The following is a 20,202-nucleotide window of genomic DNA, read 5'->3' as shown; positions in this document are numbered from 1 at the left end:
GAACAAGACTGGGAGACTTCCAACAGTTTCCTCCTCGACAAGCAGGTCACAGGACAATGTCTGGAGGACTTCTATCCCCCTTTCTTGTTTCTGCCACCCCCTCCCCTGCAGCTCTGCACTCTCTCTAGTCCCGCCTTCCTGGCCCTCGTTCAGCCTGTTTTAGTTTAGAATCGCTGCCCGGTGGTCACTCAAGGCTGCTAACCTCTGCTGTAAGGAATTAAGCTTCCAAGAGCATATCTAAGAAGGAGGGCGGAAGGAAAGGGACCGAGTGCCTCCACATGTCAGGACAGACCATGAAAGAGAAGCCAGGAAGTCCAACAAAACCAGCACTGGTCTTTATTGAGGTGTCAGGGTAGAGTGGCAGGAGCACAGCCTAAGGACATGAAGGTCAGAGTTTCTCAGAGAGGAGGGGCTGGGTCCCTGAGCTAGGAGGAGGGCGGTGGGTGACTCGGGAGCTCATGAGACTTCAGGAAGTCCCTGTACTTGGCCAGGAAAGGGTTGGCCAGAGTGTTCAGCTCTTGCCGAAGCTCCTGCAGAGCCTTGTCTCGCTCTTGGGGCTCCCCTGTCACCTGCTGCCTGTAATAGTTGATGTAGAAGTTCATCCAGTCCTCCACCACAGTCACCATGTCTTCTTCAGAGACGAGAGGATCATTGAAGACCTGGGGGGTTGCGGAGAGGCAGTTGGCAAGGGAGAATGTGGTCAGCAATGGGATTCGGGAATACCAGAATAGTGCCACAGCACCAACTCTCACATTCTCTTTCCTCTGCATTGTATCCCGTGTCTCTCATTGTTTCCATCAACTCCACCATTACTTCACCAGCTCCAATTATCCTCTTCCTCCACTTCCCTGGCACCCTCCAGTCTCCAGGCCAGTCCTTTGAAATGGAAAGCTTGGACTCACCTGCTGATTCAGCAGAACGCTGAACTCCTTCAATCCTGCGGAAATGAGATCCTTATTGGCCTTAAGAAGAGCCATCTGCCTGGGTAGAGAAAAGGGTAGAATTTACATATCTGTTTCCCTCCTCACTGGGTATTTCCCCCAACCCACTCCCTCCCCTTAAAAATCCCTCCTGCCCTGCAGGGCCATCTCCTTTCCAAAACCTTTCACATCCTGCCCTGCTCTGAGGTCACGATTTTCCCAGGTTGGGCTCACCTTCAGGTCTAACAGGCTGTATATGTCTCACCCACACTCTTGAGGGTGCGTGAATCTCTCTGTGCCAAGCTATAGATGTAGGCAAGGAGTCAAGTGTCAGCCTAAGATAGAAACGCCCTGCATCTAGGTCCTGAAGGAGGGTGATAGGTCATTCTAGGGAGGAGAAGAAGGGAGAGGCTTCCCTGAAGGTAGAAAGATAACAAGGCCAAAAAAAAAAAAAAAAAAAAAAAAAAAGATAAATGAGGAAACCCAGGAAATGCAAGAAGGCAAGAGCCAAACCAGGGGCATGTTCCTGCCTTTTGCCCCATATCTCAGTATCCAGGCTCGAAATGCTATGGAAATTGACGTTTACTGAGCCCTATTACATGACAGAGGCTTTTGTGTAATCACAACGATGTGATCGCAATGATTCTCCCAATTCGGAGATGATGTATTAATAGCAGCTTGCATTACATTTATTCATTTGTGCCAAGCACTGTTTCAAACATGTACAAAATATTTATCCTATAAAATTTCTTTTTAGACACATTTTGCAGATAAGCCACCTGTAAGCGTGTGGACTGAACTCCACCACGCTGTGCTCCATAAGAATGGAGATAAATAGCCGGGCGTGGTGGCGGGCACCTGTAGTCTCAGCTACTTGGGAGGCTGAGGCACGAGAATCGCTTGAACCCAGGAGGCAGAGGTTGCAGTGAGCCAAGATCACACCACAGCACTCCAGCCTGGGTGACAGGGCGAGACTCCATCTCAAAAGAAAAAAAAGAATGGAGATAGATTTGTCTTGTTTACTACCCTGTCAACAGGTACCCAATAAAGCAGAAATACTCTTTTTCTTCTTTTTAAATATTTTTCCAGGTATTTTCCATTTTCAGTAGATGTTTCTCAAATTTCAAAATCACTATATACTAATTGAAATAATTAAAACAATACAAAAACGTACACTGAAAAACTGAATCATTTTTGCCCCCTCCAAAGTAACCAGCATTAAACATTGTATATTTCCTGTCACTTTTTTTTTCCATTCAAAACCCAACATTCATAGGTGCCTATACACTCATAAAGCTTTGTTGATTTGCCTTTTTGGTTGTAGCATTTTTTAATCAATATACAGCAAAACTGACTTCCTTTTGGTGTACAGTATATTAAATTTTTTTTTTTTTTTTTGAGAGGGAGTCTCCCTCTGTGGCCCAGGCTGGAGTGCAGTGATGCGATCTCAGCTCACTGCAAAATTGCCTCCCAGGTTCAGGCGATTCTCCTGCCTCAGCCTCCCAAGTAGCTGGGATTACAGGCGTGCATCACCACGCCTAGCTAATTTTTGTATTTTAGTAGAGATGGGGTTTCACCATGTTGGCCAGGCTAGTCTCGAACTCCTGACCTCAAGTGATCGACCCACCTTGGCCTCCCAAAGTGCTGGGATTACAGGTGTGAGCCACCGCGTCTGGCCTAGTTTATTAATTTTATAACAGATTTGTGTAACTACAAACGCAGTTAAGATACAGAATGTTTGTCACCCAAAAACCACTCCTTCACGTTACCCTTTTGTAGCCACCCCTACCCTCACCCATAACTTCTGGCAACCACTTATCTGTTCATCACTACAGTTAAGCCTTTTTCAGGATGTCATATAAATGGAATCATACAGTATGTAACCTTTGAGACTGACTTTTTTTGGTCAGCATGATGTTCTTGAGCTCCACCCAAGTTGTGGCAAGTGTCAGTGCACACATTGCATTGTATGGATGCACTGTAGTTTGTTCATTCAGCCACGGAAGGACATCTGGATTGTTTGTACTTTGGGGCAAGTGTGAATAGAGTTGCTATAAACATTTGTGTACAGGTTTCCATGTGAACATGTTTTCATTTATATAGGGTGGAAAGTATGTGTTACCGGCCAGGCACGGTGGCTCCCATCTGTGATCCCAGCACTTTGGGAGGTCAAGGCAGGCAGATCACTTGAGGTCAGGAGTTCGAGACCATCCTGGCTAACATGGCGAAACCCCCTCTCTACTAAAAATACAAAAATTAGCCAGACATGGTGGCATGCACCTGTAATCCCAGCTACTTGGGAGGCTGAGGCAGGAGAATCGCTTGAACCCAGGAGGAAGAGGCTGCAGTGAGCGAAGATCACGCCACTGCACTCCAGCCTGGGTGACAGAGTGAGACCTTGTCTCTAAATAAATAAATAAATAAATTTATTATCTTACAGACTTAGAGGTCAGAAATCTGAAATGAGACTCACTAGGCTAAAATTAAGTTGTCCTCTAGGCTGTGTTCCCCTTGGAGTCTCTGGAAAAGAGTTCTTTTTCTTTCCTCTTCTAGTCTATAGAAGAACCCACATTCTTTCACTCCTGGTCCCTTTCCAGCTTGAAAGCCAGCAATGACCACCAGGTCCAGTCTTTCTCACATTACACCAGGCCGACTGTCTCCTGCATCCTTTCACTTCTAAATAATTTTTCTTAAACATTTCTTTAAAAATAATTCATTACCAGATGGGAAAGATCAAGATCCCAATGCCCTTCCAAAGCTCATTAAGGAAAAGTTTCAGGAAGGTCTCTGGTACATGCCAGGAAACTCAAAAGAGATGGTGCTGCCTCAGATGGCTTAGAAGACCATGCTGCCAAGAACACATCTAACATTGAAGCCACGCACAGTGGCTCATGCCTGTAAGAGGCAGAGACGGCAGGATCGTCTGAGCCCAGGGGTTCAAGACCAGCCTGGGCAACATAGTGAGACCCCATCTTTTAAAAAAAAAAGGAAAAAAAATCTAATTTTGTTCATTCCTCAAAATTTCCTGGCACAGTTGGAACTAATCTAACTACCTGGACTATAATGAATTGCAGAGTAAAATTAGTGAGATGTAGTGAAGAATTGAAGTCTCCTCCCTCAACCAGTGTCTTGAGAATAGCAGGGGAAACTGATTCCCTTTCAGCATGCTAGATACATCAATAAAGGAAGGGTTGAACGTGAGATTACAAAGACACATTTGCTAAAGAATTGTAGAAAACCAGGATCACAAACTCATTCTGCAACAGAAAAATAAAGCACTGCTGATTTACAGAGGAATTCACTTCTGGTGATGTCTCTTAAAAATTAAGAAACCTAATAGGAACTCCCTCATCGAGGCAGGCTCTGCTTCAGCTGAACAAGAAATTAGCCAGAGGGAGGAAAAGAGAACTGTTTGGACTTCCAGGAAGGCCTCTCCTTCCACCGAGAGGACTGCAATGAAGACCTCAACCATCAGGGAAAAAAGAGCCTTCTCCAGAAATCTGATTGGAATTGATGACCCAAATCCCACTCTCAGTCAACGCAAAACCCTGACTTGCTCGTGGCAGTACCAGGTTAGAGTCAGGGCAAAAAGGTTGTAGATTTCATGTTACATAGTTTGGCCCATGGTTTCCCCTGTGAACATTTTGGGAGGGAGGTGAGAGCTGAACTGGTTAGGTGGAACCTTGGTCTTATTTCCTGGAGATGTGACGTTTTGGGGGCCTGTTCCTGCTGTGACTGGCACAGCAATCAGGACCTGCAGCCTCCAGAGGGTCCCAGGGCTGGGGAGGAGACATGAGCCTTGCGCATCTGAAGGTCAGCGTCTTGGCACCATGGCTACTCGCAAGAGGGAGGAGCTCACTCTGGATCCATTCGAGAGAGACTTGTCCCTTCCCCCTCTTCTGCCCCACCCCTGGGCCACTTTCCTGTCCCCTGACTCCCACTTGACTTTGTTTTCACTAATTGGAGCTTAGCTCAGAAAATGGAGGGGACTGAAGTTATAGGTTATGGGAGGGGAAATTTAAGTTTGGGAAGACAGAGGCTCCCTTGATTGGCACTACCAGCCACATCTGCAGCCACATGAGGGTCTCAATGCTGGGGCAGGGGGCAGTGAGACTGGCCGGGAACCTGAGTCCCCCGGGGACTCGCAGACACCTGCCCCACACATCCTGAGTGTGCTGAGGGAGACCCAGCCGAGATCAGCTGTGCTCCTGGGTAGGTGAGAGCAGGCCCTGCAGGGGGCCCAGTCCACCCAGGAAGGATGCCCAGAGTGGCTGAGTGTGCACCTCCCTCTTCTGCCTCTCCTTTTCCGCTGCAAGCAAGACCGGGGGTCAGGAGTTACAGCTGCCAGAGTCCAGAACGGGCCCCTCCTCCCCAGCAATGTGGGTGGGGTCAGGGGCTCAGGTCAAATTCAAGGAAAATCTTCAAGCCACATGGTATAGAGCCAAAGCTAAAGAGGCCGCCCTAATAATAGACAGCAGCAGCCCCTTACAGATATGCTCAGACTCATAGGGTCTCAGAATGCAATTCTCCACAGTAGAAAGGACATCTGCCCTGACAGAAGACTGCACTCCTAGATAAACAGGGGTCATCTGGCCCATTATTTAAAGGTAGACCTGTATGTTCAGATTATGTTAGTGGAATAAAATTCATGACATGAACATTTTCTTTGGAAAGAAACATCCCTTAAATGGCTCCTGGAACCTAAAACATCCTCTGGAACTTCCTTGAGGCCATGTAGGTCATGACTGCTAAAATTATGATGAGAACCAAGTCTTATTTTCCTACAGGAAAATAGAACAAATGGAGACAAAGGCCTGGGCAGCCCCACTGCATATTTCAGGAGGAAAAGTAATGTCAGCTAGGGATTAGACTTTCAGATATTCTTTCCTTTAACTGTCTTCAAATTCTTTCATCCAATCCTTCTAAAGAATCTTTGTGTATACTCCCACACAAGTTTTGTAGACATTTATTTTTGCCTCATACATTTAAATCATAGCAAAGGCTTTTAATTGTGACAGGATCCAAACACATTTAAACAAACCACACATCGCTCTTTTGAATGTGTCCAACACAATGTTAATGGGGTGGTGATTTGGCCCTGACCACTATATATTTTTTTAAAAACCAAACAAGTTTTTCCTTAGCAGCTGGGAGTTTTACAACATGCCTTTTACTTCTTGAACTTGTATTTCTATTCCACTATCCCCACTTAACTTTATCGTAAGATAACTCACATGCTTTTGTGCTTGTGAGTATTTTGTTCACTCCCATTCTACTTACTTGCAACTTCTCTCATGTGCTGTGTCTTTCTGTTGTTCTCTCTGTATAGATACATGGATAGACAGCTCTGACATATATATTCAAGAGGAAATTTATATATATATATAACATATATAGACACATATTTAGTAAAATGCAGTTTACCAAAGTGAATGTTTCAAATTTTAATAAATATTTATGAAACAGAAATTCCAATTGTATTGGAAATAAATCCTCTAATCAGAAGGATGGCATAGAATTGAGGGAATTGTTGAAGGGTCCCTATTCTGGTGGTCTGGGACAACGCCCCTTGTAAATTTCAGGCAGGTGAGATTGGCAATTGGGAGAAGGAAGGAAATGTGAGAAGGGCCCAGGGGCAGGGACTCCCCTGGACACCGTTTCCGGGCCTAGTTGATTTTGAGAATGAGTGAGTATGGACTTCAAAGATCTGGAATTTGATTCTCTAAAACTTCCCAGGACCGCATACCCATTGGAAGGGTTCTTCCTGCTCATCTCGGGACCATGGTGTTCTGACTACAGGGGTCTCTGAAATACCTGGATTAGTAGGAGACAGCTGAATTCTCACAACTGCTTCTGCTTTGGGGAACTCCACCCCACACTGCAGAGCAGAGGAGAGTGAAAAAGTTAGATAACATGGAGTGTCAATTCAGACATGGTTTGGCCTCAGAGATGCCATTCTGCGACTATCAGGAGTTCCTGCCACACTGAAAACCCCTAATCCTGATCAAGGAAACCAAGCTTCAAGGGATGTGGGGAGCTGGAGACAGGTGAGATGCAGGGGGGTTGTTACGAAAGGCATAATTGGGCATGAGCCGCTGACGTCTCTTGGTGTAGACTTGGTTGAGAGTAGACAGCAGTGGTGTAACTGACAGCAGAGCAGACAGATCATCCGGAGTGAGCAACCACTGCCGGCTGAGCTTGGGTTGGCTCTTTCTGGGCTCTGGTGAGGGAGGTCTCAGTGGGAAACCCCACAAGGGTGGACCCTGGAGGCAGCATCCAGGCTGGAGGATTTGGGGGCATCTTGGAGACAAACTGAGCTGGGGTTCCCACAGGAACCAGTTAAGGTGCGGGCTGGGCTGGCAGCTGGATCTGTGAATTGTACAAGGGACCCTGTTTGGTCACTGAAAAGAAAGGCCTCACCCCCTTTGCTTTCAAAGTGATTCCCCAACCCCCTTATTTGTAGTATTCAGGGGCATGCTCCTGAGGTTGAAGAGTTTGTAAATGTGCTTTGCAAATCATTTGAAACTGACCTTCTTATAGCGACTGTACTTAACATCTAGTATGGAAAATGGGACCTATGAGACACCTTCTTTCCATCCAGAGGAGCAGAGTTAAAGGTCCCCTATTTCTCTTACACAGCAGCAACTGTGTGTTTGAAAGGTCAGCTCCATGTGTGACCTATGTAGCTTAGAAAGACTGTAGCACCCTGAGGACAGGACAGCAGCCCCGAAGCTCGCTCTGGGAGTAACTCTAGCTCTCACACTTCATTGGAACTTCCCCTATATTTCATGAACTTGACATAGTTGTTTTGCCAACCAGAATTTTGAAACTAATGTTTATATACTTTAAAAGGTTTTTTGTTTGTTTGTTTTGAGACGTAGTCTCGCTCTGTCACCCAGGCTGGAGCGCAGTGGCGCGATCTCGGCTCATGGCAACCTCCACCTCCCAGGTTCAAGCGATTCTCCGGCCTCAGCCTCCTGAGTATCTGGGATTACAGATTACCTGCCACCACGCCTGGCTATTTTTTGTATTTTTAGTGGAGACGGGGTTTCACCATGTTGGCCAGGCTGGTCTCCAACTCCTGACCTCAAGAGATCCGCCCACCTTGGCCTCCCAAAGTGCTGGGATTACATACATGAGCCACTGCACCAGGCCTTAAAAACGTTTCCTTAATCAACCAAAACTTTTTAAATTGACTTGATAAAAATTCTGTAGTGGAAAAAGATGTAGATTAGTATTTAGAAGACTGCTCTATGCACCTGAACCCTCCTCATTGGACATGGCTGGCTACTCTGAACACTGTGAGAATGAAGGACAGAAGCCATATACTTGGCTTTTGGCTCTTTGTGGAAATATAAAAAGTAGGAGGGAAATACCTCCTGCTTGTGTTTTAAGAACTTTTCCCCTTCTCTCATGTTTGATGGGGGTAATAACCCTGTTCCCATATAACAGGCCCAGTTACTAACAGCACCCTCATCAGCCTCTCACACAGGTCCCTCTTTGGCCCTCAAACCCCATTCTGGCCTCACCTCATCCTCCCAAAAACATCACCTACCATGTTCTTCCCACCTAAGGTATTCCAAGCTCTTGTTAACCTTGGTAATGTTTAAAAAAAATAAGTAAAAAGTAAAAAAATACTTTAGGGAAATTAAGTTGAACAGGATTTAATTGAACAAAGAATGACTTGCAAACCAGGCAGCTCCCTTAACCAGAATGGCTCAGAAAAACTCCATGCTGCTGTGTGGTCAGAGAGGATTTATGGACAGAATCAAGAAAGTGACATACAGAAAATGGTACAGAAGTGGGATACAGAAACAGCTGCATTGGTTACAATTGGCATTTATCTTATTTGAACATGGTTTGAACAATTGGCCAAAGCTCAATGATGGGTACAAGTTTATACATACATAGTCTGTTCATACACTGTTCCAGCATCCCCGAGCAGTTGGTCTCTCCCTGGACTGTTCACAGACTGTTATCACCTGTGGGCTTGGGTAGGAGGGGTTCCCAGATAGTCTCACACCAGGCAAGTCACCAACTGAAGGAATTACTAAAACAGTATGTGACTGTTTTTAAGGTACCCAGAGAAAGTGGGTCAGATGCAGACAATAAAGTGTTACCGAAGGCAGCCACATCTCAGCTCACCAGAAAACAGGCTGTGGGCTCTTAAAACAGGTTACAGTGTGTATTGTGCCCGTAAAAATGTTATCCATCAGACAATAGCCACAGCTGCTCTATTCAAAGGCTGAATACCCTCCCTGCACTTGTGGAAACACCATCTCTGTGGCAACAAAACACATGAGGAGACAAAGGCTTAGCTACATATTTATGGGCTGTGGTCTCCAGTGAGACACCCCAAATCCACATTTCTACTTTTGTCACTGCTGTCTTATTGTAATTAAAATTGTAAAATATTTTCATATATTTTATTCTATTTTAAAATTTGTATTCCACTCATTTCTATTTCTATTCATGAATCAACAGTACACTATTTTAATTCCCATGTTTTTTATTTATTTATTTATTTTTTCCTATGGAGTCTTGCTTTGTCACCCAGGCTGGATTGCAGTGGCGTGATCTCGACTCACTGTAACCTCTGCCTCCCGGGTGCAAGCAATTCTCCTGCCTCAGCCTCCTGAGTAGCTGGGATTACAGGTGCCCACCAAGACCTGGCTAATTTTTGTATTTTTGTTAGAGACGGGGTTTCACAATGTTGGTCAGGGTGGTCTCAAACTCTTGACCTCAGGTGATCCGCCTGCCTTAGCCTCCCAAAGTGCTGGCATTACAGGCGTGAGCCACCGTGCCAGATCCCCATGTTTTAATAATATATGACAAGGGAAGTCACTCTTTTTTTTTTTCCATTTCAAATTGTTCATGGATTTTTTTTGTTTACTTTACATAGCAATACATTTTTTAAATCTTCAGAACTCAAGTACATGGTATTATATTTGGGTCAAACTCAACATATAAATTTATTCAAAGATTATTGACTTCTCAATATTGTTGAATTTTCCCACCCAAACATTTGGTGTCATTATTTTTCATTTGTATAAGTCTATTTTCATGTTTTTCAGAAATCTTTTACACCAATTTCTTACTAAATTTATTAAACATAATTTTCTGTAGAATTCTGCCAATTTTTTTGCATTGATGAACATAGTCACATGACATTCTCATTCATTCTATTAATGTGATTAATTTCATCGATGAATTTCTTAATATTGAATCATACTTACCCTCATAACATAAAGGGCGATTGATTATGCATTAACATATTGATGCAATAGTTTCTAATATTTAATATTTTACTCTTAAATGTATATGTCACCAGGCACTGTGGTTCACGCCTGTAATCCCAGCACTTTGGGAGGCCAAGGGGGGTGGATCACCTGAGGTCAAGAGTTCAAGACCAACCTGACCAACATGGAGAAACCCTGTCTCTACTAAAAATATAAAATTAGCTGGGCATGGTGGCGCATGCCTGTAATCCCAGCTACTCGGGAGGCTGAGGCAGGAGAATCACTTGAACCCGGGAGGCGGAGGTTGTGCTGAGCTGTGATCGTGCCATTGTACTCCGGCCTGGGCAACAAGAGCAAAACTCCGTCTCAAAAAAAAAAAAAAGAAAAAAAAGTATATGTCCTATTTGTCTATAGTATTCTATATGGCTAAATCTAGGCAAGGTTCTGGTATCACCTTTATATACCCTTCCTAAAAACTATCTTAGGAAAGATTTACCTCTCTATAACTCTTGACTAGTTTAACTAGCATTAGTTTATTGATTATTCTATCAGTAGAATTTCCCTCTCAACTACATAAACTTGGTGCTTGTGTGTGTGGGAGGGGAAATTCCTTGTTAAATGTCTTTGTTTCTTCTATGACTATTGCTCAGTTTAGCGTCTAACTCTATTGAGTTACATTTTGATAAAACATGTATTCAAAACACACACACACACACATACATATGCAATCTACATGTGCATATCAACTTGCATTGAATTACACAGATGTCTCTATTTTCTTTGTCAATATTGAACCTCACATTCTTCCTGGCACTGTAATCTGTTGACAAATCCTTCTCAAGTTACCATTTATCTATTTATAATTCAAAGATTGTTCATTTAAAGAATTTGGGGAGTAACAGAAAATGAGAGTTTCAGCAAAAACACATCCCAGGAGGCACAGAATCCAGCACCCACTGCGCTTCATTGTCATCCCCTTCTGTCTCAGACTCCGCATTTTCTGCTTCCTCCAGGAGAGCCCCTGTCTGCCTCAAAGGATCATGGAAAAGCAGAGCCTCTCCAGGCACTGCCATCTCTCTGGAAGTGCTGCAGGGAAGTTGTCATTGTTTTTGGTAATTGTAACTGGGACAAAGTTTTTCAAAAATTACTGGGGGAAATTCAGCCCCGATATTTCACATAGGTTCTTTTCTATTTTCCCTAAGTGTCGGCCAGTCTGAGAAATAAAGGGAAAGAGTACAAAAGAGAGAAATTTTAAAGCTGGGTGTCCAGGGGAGACATCAAAAGTCAGCAGGTTCTGTGATGCCCCTCAAGCCACAAAACCAGCAAGTTTTTATTAGCAATTTTGAAAAGGGGAGTGAGTGTACGAATAGGGTGTGGGTCACAGAGATCACATGCTTCACAAGGTAATAAAATATCACAAGGCAAATGGAGGCAGGGCAAGATCACAGGGCCACAGGACTGGGGTGAAATTAAAATTGCTAATGAAGTTTCAGGCACACATTGTCACTGATAACATCTTTTAGGAAACAGGGTTTGAAAGCAGACAACCGGTCTGACCAAAATTTATTAGGCAGGAATTTCCTCGTCCTAATAAGCCTGGGAGCACTACTGGAAACCGGGGCTTATTTCATCCCTCCACTACGACCGTAAAAGACAGCTGTCCCCAAAGTGGTCATTTCAGAGGCCTCCCTTCAGGGACGCATTCTCTTTCTCAGGGATGTTCCTTGCTGAGAAAAAGAATTCAGCGATATTTCTCCCATTTGCTTTTGAACGAAGAGAAATGTGGTTCTGTTCCACCTGGCTCACCGGCAGTCAGAGTTTAAGGTTATCTCTCTTGTTCCCTGAACATTGCTGTTATCCTGTTCTTTTTTCAAGGTGCCCAGATTTCATATTGTTCAAACACACATGCTCTACACACAATTTGTACAGTTAACACAATCATCACAAGGTCCTGAGGTGACATACATCCTCTTCAGTTTACAAAGATGACGGGATTGAGAGATTAAAGTAAAGACAGGCATAGGAAATCACAAGGGTATTGATTGGGGAAGTGATAAGTGTCCATGAAATCTTCACAATTTATGTTCAGAGATTGCAGTAAAGACAGGAGTAAGAAATCATAAAAGTATTAATTTGGGGAACTTATAAATGTCCATGAAATCTTCACAATTTATGTTCTTCTGCCATGGCTTCAGCCAGTCCCTCTGTTCAGGGTCCCTGACTTCCCGCAACAAAAATATTTTCAATTCCCCAAGTGTGTACTGTCGTTGCTGCCCCAGGTGAAAGTATAATTGCAGTTCTGTGGGGAGGTGAGGTCACAGGATCCCGAGCCCATATCTCTGACCTGGCCGCCTCCCTCCATACACTTGCTGGCCGTCCTAACAGTCACTGAGTTCCACAGCCCGGCAACAGGGAGGCGCCTGGTGGGTGTGTTACATTTTGGTCTATGAGGGATCGCCTCCAAGGGGAGGAAGTGTATCAGGAGGTGGGGTAAATGCTCTAGTCTGGAAAGGGGACTTCACTGGGCCAGAAACTGACCAGTGCCAAGGCCATGTGGGGAAAGGAAATAATTGCTGGGTCATGGGCTAAGTTGTAGAGAGGGAGCTAAGTTCTAAGAACATGAGCCAGTCCCGAACTGCGGCTCATTTATGTCATTGTTGGTTTTTGATGCAAGAGGCCAAAAATCTGTTGTTGTTTTTTTTTATTTGAGACAGGGTGTGGCCCTGTCACCCAGGGTACAGAGGGACGATCTCAGCTTGCTGCAACCTCCACCTACCAGGTTCAAAGGTTTCTTGTGTCTCATCCGCCTGAGTAGCTGGGATTACAGGCATGCACCAACATGCCTAGCTAATATTTTTTGTATTTTTCATAGGGAAATACAAAATGATTTCACTATTTTGCCCTGGTTGGTCTCAAACTCCTGACCTCAAGAGAGCCGCCCACCTCGGCCTCCCAAAGTGCAGGGATTACGGGCCTGAGCCACCATACCTGGCCCCAAAAATCTGTTTTTGTTAATCTTTCTTGTCTAAGATCTCCTTACCCGTAAAATGGGAATAATGGGTTTTTTAAAAAGTTTTGTAGTTTAATTTGGAAATTAATTCACTAGTTGTTCTATCAATTCCACAAGTCAGAACCATTTTCAGGATGAGTGGAAGCATTTCTACAATTCCTTCATGCCTGTGATAATGTATAAGATACAGCTGATTAAATTATCTTATTCTTTTTCAAAAGTATTAAATATAAAGCTTTAACCTACTCTGGACATACAAAGTACCTAATGGAGACTGTGATGTGTGGTGACAGGAAACATCTGGTCTCTGAGAATGATGAAAAGACCATATTCTTTCATGAAGTCAGGGGATGAGCTGTCAAGGTATCTTGATGACCTTAGGTTTTCATATTAGAACAAAAATCATGGACTTCAGTAGTTTTCTTAAGTAAATTATTTGATAATATTTACTCTGCCTTCAAAAATGTCCTAAAGCCATTCTTCGGCTCAATACTCATCTTAGTAACACTTAATTCAGTGAATAATTTTCCGTACCTCGAGTTTTCCTTTTACATAATAGACTTGTGTTTTAATATATCTAACAATTCTGACATTGAAATAATTTTTTTTTTTGAGATGGAGTCTGGCTGTGTCACCCAGACTGGAGTGCAGTGGCATGATCTCGGCTCACTGCGGCCTCTGCCTCCCAGGTCACGTGATTCTCCTGCCTCAGCCTCCCAAGTAGCTGGGCCCACAGGCATGCGTACCACCACGTCCAGCCAATTTCTGTATTTTTATTAGAGACAGAGTTTCACCATGTTGGCCAGGCTGGTCTCAAACTCCTGACCTCAGGTGATCCACCTGCCTTGATCACCCGAAGTGCAGGAATTACAGACATGAGCCACCATACCCGGCCTCCCCATCTCTATTTTTTAAAAAATAAAAATTTATTCTTTCCACAAATAGGTATTTGGACCCTACCTTGTGCCAGGCACTGACACAAAGCCCTGGAAATAGATTAGTGTTCCTGGATCTTATGATCGTTAGGGGAAGCGACAGGATGAGTGGCAGGGGTGAGGTTCAAGAGATCAGGCAGGGCCGGATCTGCAGAGTTTTGTTTGCTCTGACAAAAAGTTCAGGTTTTATTTTCAAGTATGAAGAAAAGCCATTGAAGGGTTTGGAGGAGAATGTTGCAATCTCCTTCCATAAAAGTAATGATAAGCCACTGTGAGGTGTTTTTGTTTTTGTTGTTTTTGAGACAGAGTCTCATTCTGTCACCCAGGCTGGAGTGCAGTGGGACAATTTCGGCTCACTGCAACCTCTGCCCCCCAGGTTCAAGTGATTCTCCTGCCTCAGTCTTCTAAGTAGCTGGGATTACAGGCTAGTGCCACCATGCCTGGCTAATTTTTATATTTTCAGTAGAGATGGGGTTTCACCATGTTGGCCAGGCTGGTCTCAAACTCCTGACCTCAAGTGATCCACTCACCTCAGCCTCCCAAAGTGCTGGGATTACAGGCATGAGCCACTGTGCCCAGCCCACTGAGAGTCTGTAAACCAGAGAGTTGGAAGCTGTGTGGAGAGTGACTACAGGAGGCAGGATTGGAAGGGGCGAAATCAACTAGGGGAAAGTCAAGGGGCTGAGAGCTTGGAGTATTCTGCCCCGTGCTTGATATACCGGTGATCTTTGAACAACACGGGTTTGAACTGGGCAGGTCCACTTATAACGTAGATTTCTTTCAACCAAATATAGATCAAAAATATAGTAATGGCTGGAAGTGGTAGCATGCACCTGTAATTCCAGCTACTCAGGCAGTGAGATGGTAGGATCACTTGAGCCCAGGAGGTCAAGGCTGCAGTGAGCCATGGTCACACCCCTGCACCCAGCCTGGGTGACAGAGTGAAACTATCTCCAAAAAGAGGAAAGGAAGAAGGGAGGAAGGGAGGAAGGGAGGGAGGAAGGAAGGGAAAAAGAAGGGAAGGAGGAAAGGAAGGAAGGGAGGGAGGCAGGAAAGGAAAAGAAGGAAGGGAGGGAGAGAGGGGAGAACAGAGCAAGAAGAAAAGAAAGGATACCAACATTTTTTCTTATTCAGTTAAATAATAAAAGGAAAAGGAAAGAAAATACAGCAGGCTGGGCACAGTGGCTCATGCCTATAATCCCAGCACTTTGGGAGGCCGAGGCGAGTGGATCATGTGGGGTCAGGAGTTCGAGACCAGCCTGGCCAACATGGTGAAACTCCGTCTCTACTAAAAATACAAAAATTAGCCAGACATGGTGGCATATGCCCGTAATCCCAGCTACTTGGGAGGCTGAGGTAGGAGAATCGCTTGAACTCAGGAGGCGGAGGTTGCAGTGAGCTGAGATTGTGCCACTGCACTCCAGCCTGGGCAACGAGAGCGAAACTCCATCTAAAAAAAAAAAAAAAGCAAATACAGTAACAGAGGGTTGCAAAAGCCACATATATGCAGAGCCAACTGCAAGACGAGTGTGTGCAGGTTTGCGTATACTCCAGGGTCCTGGAACCAATTCCCCAACTATAACAAGAGACAGTTGCACTGTCAAATGACAGGATTTAGGCGCAGGCTCTCAAGAGACCTCATGAGAGAGAAATGTTACAGGCCGAAAGAATGAGGGTCATGATCAACTCAGTATACCACTGGAGGCTGTATGAGTAAACAACAAACTGTTTCTCATAAATGCAGAATGTTGGCAAACTGACAAACTGCGTCTGCCACCCAGAAGGAATGCTGAGGGCAGTCATGCCCCAAGCACAGTGTTTCTTGAGATTAGGTACATCTGAAGCCTGTTAATAATATTATGAACCTGTTTTCAGTTAAGCAGCCAACCCATCATTACCTCCTCCTCCCTGCTCTTGCTACCCAACAAATACGAAGGGCTGTGGAAGCTCAAGGGCTGCCTTTGCTCACTAGAAGCAGGGAGCTCTCTTCTTCTTCCCCTGGACCCTTCCTTTTTGCTTTAAGTTTTCATTGTCTATGTTCATCCCTTCATTCAGTCTTGTAATGAGGGTGTTAAAGAGTAATGGCAGTAACTGTTATAATGATGGGCTCAAGTAGTAACAATAGTAACTGTTGTAGTGATGGTCTCAAGTAGTAACAGCAACTGTCATAATGATGGTCTCAAGTACTAACAGTAGTAACTGTCATAGTGACGGTCTCAAGTAGTAACAGTAGGAACTGTCATAGTGACGGTCTCAAGTAGTCAGTAGTAACTGTCGTAGTGAAGGTCTCAAATAGTAACAGTAGTAACTATCGTAATGAGGGTCTCAAGTAGTGACGGTGGCAGTCAGCCATAAAGGGGAACTATCACTCATCTCTTTGTCAAGCCACCTGTCTGCACACTCGGGTCACAGGGAAGTGTATGATGGGTCCTTGCCCTCAGGCACTTACAGTCCACTTGGGAAGACAGGACATCTGTACCTAACAAAAGCAAATACAAACTGGCTCCAGACAGCATAGGCTAAGAGTTAAGTAAATGCTACAACGAACAGGGACTGTCATAGTCTCTGAGTAGGGAGAGGTCAAGGTGGACAATGGTGAGCAGTAGAGCTGCAGTGGGTTCATAAATAATGTGACCATATATTCCCATTTGCCCGAGACAGCTTCACTGCAGACCTGTTTTCCCGCAGACCTGTTTTCCCAACACAATTATTACCAGTGCTTCCTTTAATGACCCTCTCAAAAGTCCTGGTTTGCACAATAAATTATATAGTGACACTAGTCATGAGGGCCACTTGCCTCACTTGGAGCCAAGGGCCTCACATTTGAACACTTGACATTATCTCTGAATAAGAACCAACACTTAAACAGTATGTACTATGTGCTAAATACTTTAAGACTTTTGCACATACGACATGACTTTTTTTTTTTTTTTTTTAGACAGAGTCTTGCTCTGTTGCCCAGGCTGGAGTGCAGTGGCACAATCTCGGCTCACTGCAACCCCCACCTCCCAGGTTCAAGCAATTCTCCTGCCTCAGCCTCCCAAGTAGCTGGGACTATAGTCACATATCACCACACCTGGCTCATTTTTGTATTTTTAGTAGACATGGGGTTTCACCATGTTGGCCAGGATGGTCTTGATCTCTTGACCTCATGATCCGCCCGCCTCGGCCTCCCAAAGTACTGGGATTACAGGCATGAGCCACCGCGCCCGGCCAAGACATGACTCTTAATTCTCGTTCCAACTCTGTGTGGTAGGTACTAGTATTATTTCCATTTTACCATTACCATTTCGTCTTTCAGAAGAAGAAACTGAAAGACAGAGAGATATGTAACTTGCCCAAGATCTCACAGCTTCCTGGACAGCTTCCTGGACAGAACCTACATTCACAGTAAGGCCCTCTGATGGAATTCATAGACGTTTGCCCCAGAGTCCTATCCACTCACAGAAGCTAACCTTTCAAATATAACACAATGCTTGATCTTTCACTGTGCCAGGAAACTCAAAATTATTTTGAAAGGATAATTTATTGACAGTGTTATAAGCTAAATGGAAAATAAGAATTAAACATTAAATTTCTGCCAGGCACAGTTCATGCCTATAAGCCCAGCACTTTGGGAAGCTGAGGTGGGCGGATCACTTGAGCCCAGGAGTTTGAGACCAGCCTAGGCAGCATGGCAAAACCCTGTCTCTACAAAAATAAAATACAAAAATTAGCTAGCCATGGTGGCACACGCCTGTGGTCTCAGCTACTCGGGAGGCTGAGGCAGATCGCTTGAACCCTGGAAGTTGAGGCTGTAGTGAGACTGTAGTGTGATCGCACCACTGCACTCTCTGGGTGACAGAGAACCTGTCTTTTAAAAAAAAATTAAATTTATTCAACTACTTCTCTAAAGTGCCACTCCAACATATACCAATATATTCTTTAATCTCAAGAGCTTTGGGAGGCTGAGGTGGGAGGATCACTTGAGGCCAGGAGTTGGAGACCAGCCTGGGCAACATAGTGAGATCCCATCTCTACAGAAAATTTTAAAAGTTGGCCAGGCATGGTGGTGCATGCCTGTAGTCCCAGCTACTTGGGAGGCTGAGGCAAGAGGATCACTTGAGCCCAGGAGTTTGAGGCTGCAGTGAGCTATGATTGCACCACTGCACTCCAGCCTGGGTGACAGAGCAAGACCCTGTCTCATCGATCGATTGATTGATTGATTGATAGAATAAAAAATAAATCTTAACCCTAAGGATGAAGAAGAGCTTGGCCTACAATGTCCTGCAGTTTGGCCCCTAACTCCCTAGCAGCCCTTTCCCCATGCCCCTCGTGCTCTAGACTTCTGCTGCACCGGCCTTTGTTGGATGTTAGGTACCATGCTCCCTCCCCACTCAGGACATGCCACTCCTTTCCAGAAAATTATTTTCCCATCATAATCAAGTTAACTCTTACTCTAGATCTCAGCTAAATACACACTTCCTCAAAAAAAAAGTTTCCCAGCTGGCCTCAATGGCTCATGCCTATAATCCTAGCATTTTGGAAGACCGAGGCGGGAGGCCTGGGCAACACAGAGAGACCCCAACTTAAATTTTTGTTAAAAAGTTTCCCTTGGCCGGGCACAGTGGCTCATGCCTGTAATCCCAGCACTTTGGGAGGCGAGGCAAGCAGATGAGTTGAGGCCAGGAGTTCAAGACCAGCCTGGCCAACATGGCAAAACCCCGTCTCTACGAAAAATACAAAAATTAGCTGGGTGTGGTGGTGAATGCTTGTAACCCCAGCTACTCCGGAGGGTGAGGCAGGTGAATCACTTGAACCCGGGAGGTGGAGGTTGCAGTAAGCCAAGACTGTGCCACTGCACTCCAGCCTGGGTGACAGAGGGAGACTCCATCTCAAAAAAAAAAGTTTCCCTTGATTCCACTGATTAGCTCAATTCTCCTTCTAAAAGTCCTCATATTAAATAACATGTACCCCTCTACAGCAATTGAAATAGTTCCAACTTTGCATTTATTTGTATGATTGGATCAATATCCTTTCCTAATATAAGTTCCAAAAGACCAAGACCCTTGTTTGTTTTTGCTCACTATCCCAACGAGCACATAGGTAGCAACAGATATTTGTAGAAGAAACTGGCAAACCATTGGTAAAAAAGAGATAACAAACACGGAGTTAATGACAACTGCACGGTTCAAGCGATTTTCTTGCCTCCGCCTCCCGGATAGCTGGGATTATGGCCACACCACCCCCACGCCCAGCTAATTTTTGTATTTTTAGTAGAGATGGGGTTTCAACATGTTGGCCAGGCTGGTCTTGAACTCCTGACCTCAAGTGATCCAACTGCCTCGACTTCCCAAAGTGCTGGAATTACAGGCGTGAGCCACCACGCCCAGCCCGAGGATCACTTTTGAGGCCAGGAGTTTGAGAGCAGCCTGGGCAACATAGGGAGGCCCTGCCTCTATTTAAATAAATATGTTTTTAAAGTACTTAGTCTTCAAACCTTGTTTTATTTTTGTCCTCTATTCAAACCAGTACCTGAATTTAGACAACATTACAGAAATGTTGTGATTAGGCCATTTGTATTTTGAAACCCGAAATTAAAAAAAAAAAAAGAAAGAAAAGAAAAGAAGTGTTCAAGTTTATCTCAGTCAGAGAGAGACTGTGTTTGTGTGAGATAAGGTGAAGTGGGGTAGAAGGGCCTTCCAGGATTAAGTCCACGAGGAAGGTGATGGTTTGGGAGAATCTGAAGTTTCAAGTAAGGAGTTGTCGGTTGGGATCAAACTGTGGGGATCCAAGAATGCCAGGCTAAGAAACCAGGATATTTTATTTTCTGATAAAAAGAGGATGCTTTTTTGGCAAATTTCTGCTTCGGAGTGAAGATGCTGCACTAGATGGGAAGGAGAAGAGGAGAAATGGAAAGAAGAAAAGGTGAGTTCCAAGGACAGAAACACTCCCTCTTTGGACTCCCCCCAATTTCATGGACTCTCTCCCGCAAAAAACACACAAGAACTTCCTGCCTTGTTTCTTTGTTTTGTGACATCATTGCAATCTCTTGATTTTTTTCATCCCTCGGATTCCTTAGCATCCTTCAAAAGTAATGTTCCTGCAGTCTCGCAGAA

The 20,202-nt window shown here is 44.5% G+C and overlaps 1 protein-coding gene across 2 annotated transcripts; it reads right to left on the bottom strand.

Moving 5' to 3' along the window:
* Positions 1 to 313: 313 nt before the first annotated feature.
* AHSP (alpha hemoglobin stabilizing protein) lies at positions 314 to 1,473 on the bottom strand. 2 transcript variants are annotated; one of them, XM_510954.9, is made up of 3 exons: positions 1,155 to 1,473; positions 903 to 981; positions 314 to 659 (listed from the first exon to the last, which is right to left on the bottom strand). In XM_510954.9, the coding sequence occupies exons 2-3, from the start codon at positions 975 to 977 to the stop codon at positions 426 to 428; spliced, it is 309 nt and encodes a 102-aa protein (XP_510954.1). In that variant the 5' UTR covers positions 978 to 981; positions 1,155 to 1,473; the 3' UTR covers positions 314 to 425. The 2 variants fall into 2 exon arrangements, with proteins under 2 accessions (XP_510954.1, XP_009428975.1); XM_009430700.4 differs by having other exon boundaries at positions 903 to 977; positions 1,155 to 1,267.
* Positions 1,474 to 20,202: the final 18,729 nt, after the last annotated feature.

The sequence above is a fragment of the Pan troglodytes genome, chromosome 18 (assembly GCF_028858775.2).
Source record: "Pan troglodytes isolate AG18354 chromosome 18, NHGRI_mPanTro3-v2.0_pri, whole genome shotgun sequence".
NCBI lineage: Eukaryota > Metazoa > Chordata > Mammalia > Primates > Hominidae > Pan > Pan troglodytes.
This window is presented reverse-complemented; position numbering and strand designations above follow the sequence as displayed.